Source organism: Pteropus vampyrus, unplaced genomic scaffold, assembly GCF_000151845.1.
Source record: "Pteropus vampyrus isolate Shadow unplaced genomic scaffold, Pvam_2.0 Scaffold309, whole genome shotgun sequence".
Taxonomy (NCBI): domain Eukaryota; kingdom Metazoa; phylum Chordata; class Mammalia; order Chiroptera; family Pteropodidae; genus Pteropus; species Pteropus vampyrus.
This window is the reverse complement of record NW_011889090.1, coordinates 586,365-587,808: the sequence shown is the minus strand read 5'-3', so window position 1 is coordinate 587,808 and position 1,444 is coordinate 586,365. Positions and strand designations below refer to the sequence as shown.

The 1,444-nt window shown below is 67.2% G+C and overlaps 1 protein-coding gene across 1 annotated transcript in view; it reads left to right on the top strand.

Annotated features, from left to right (window-relative positions):
• The window catches only part of CFAP74 (cilia and flagella associated protein 74), a 51,145-nt gene that overhangs the window by 7,514 nt on the left and 42,187 nt on the right, over window positions 1-1,444 (top strand). Inside the window, exons 5-6 of the mRNA XM_011377339.2 lie at window positions 580-759; window positions 1,081-1,147. Coding sequence (XP_011375641.1) covers window positions 580-759; window positions 1,081-1,147 — 247 coding nt within the window. The remainder of the gene's footprint in view (window positions 1-579; window positions 760-1,080; window positions 1,148-1,444) is intronic.

The following is a 1,444-nucleotide window of genomic DNA, read 5'->3' as shown; positions in this document are numbered from 1 at the left end:
CCTCCCGAACCCCTGCTCCTCGGGACCTGGGTCCCCTGTCACTCAGTCTCTCCCTGGGGACATGTGGGCGTCCACCCCGGATTTGTTGCCCACAAGTCTGTGCCGGCACCAGCCAGGCGCCGGAGTCGGGCAGCGAGAAAGCGCCGCGGCCGCGACCTCGTGCAGCCTAGTCCTGTGGGAAGAGCAAGGACGGGGTTGCGGGGGAACCAGACTCCGCATGGCCCTGTGCTGTGGTCCGGGGCCTTCCTGGAGGAAGTGACATCCCCCGGGGCCTGAGGATGCGCAGTTAGGCCAGGGAAGTGCAGAGGGGAAGAAGGAACAACATCCGCGAAGGCTCGGAGGACAGAGGTCACGGCCCAGGTGGCCAGGAAACACGGAAGAGGCAGGGGAGAGCCGGCCGGTCACCCAGGGCTTCGAGGACAGCGGGCTCAGCCACCCCGAGGACTGAGAAGGGAGGGCGCAGGCGGAGCTGGGCGAGAGTGGCCGTGACGTCACACCTATGCAGCAGGAAGCCCCCGCGTGTGTGCACGTGCGCGTGTTTGCATGTGCGTGTGTGCACACATGTGCTAATACTGTAAGCTCCGTGTTCTCTATTTCCAAGGAAACACTCCGGAAATTTCAAGCGTGGGGCCAGGCCAAGGCACAGCTGGCCGAGCAGAAGGCCCAGGCCGAAAAGGAGGCGATTCTGGCCCAAGGGGGCGACGCTTTCAAGCACCTTTTCCACCAACGCCGGCGCCAGGAGCTGGAGGCCGAGAAACGGTGAGGGCCTCCCCTGCCAGCTGCCCGCCAGGAGATGGGAGCTGCGTCTGTCTCTCCCTGGACCCCGCCTTGAGGATAGGCCTGGGGGATGCGGGAATGGAGGCTCCAGCCCTCCCCCCACTCCTGCCAAGCCCCTCCTTCCACAGCCCAGCAGGAGGGGTCTCTCCCAGGCCCCGGAGCACAGCCCCCTGCATCCGGGTCCCCCAGCACGGTCCCCCCTGCGGGATCCCAGACTGGTTTCTCCGGGCCTGCTCCCTCCGCCCCATCCCCTCCCGTCCTCTCCTGTCCCCTCCTGGCCTCAGAGCCGCCCTCTCAATGCAGCCCTGTCATTCACCCTGAGACCCCCCCGGGCCCTGGGACCCAGGCCACGCCCCTCCCCCGAGAGATGGTGGTCCCCACTGGGCCTCCCACCCCAGCACATCCCTGTAGGAGTGCCCACCTGAGACCAGAAGTCCAGGGTTCTGCCCTGGAGGGCTCCCCCAGCCCCCACGCCCAGTCCCCCAGCCCCCACGCCCAGCCCCCCAGCCCCCACGCCCAGCCCCCCAGCACGCTTGCTGTTAGGACCTGCGTGACTGGCCTCCTGGTCCTCTTGCTGGGGACAGCACCTCGTTTCCAGGAGTCACACTGCTCTGGGTTTCACTTCTGGAGTTTTGCCATCACCCATCCTGGTGGGGGCTCCCGGGGC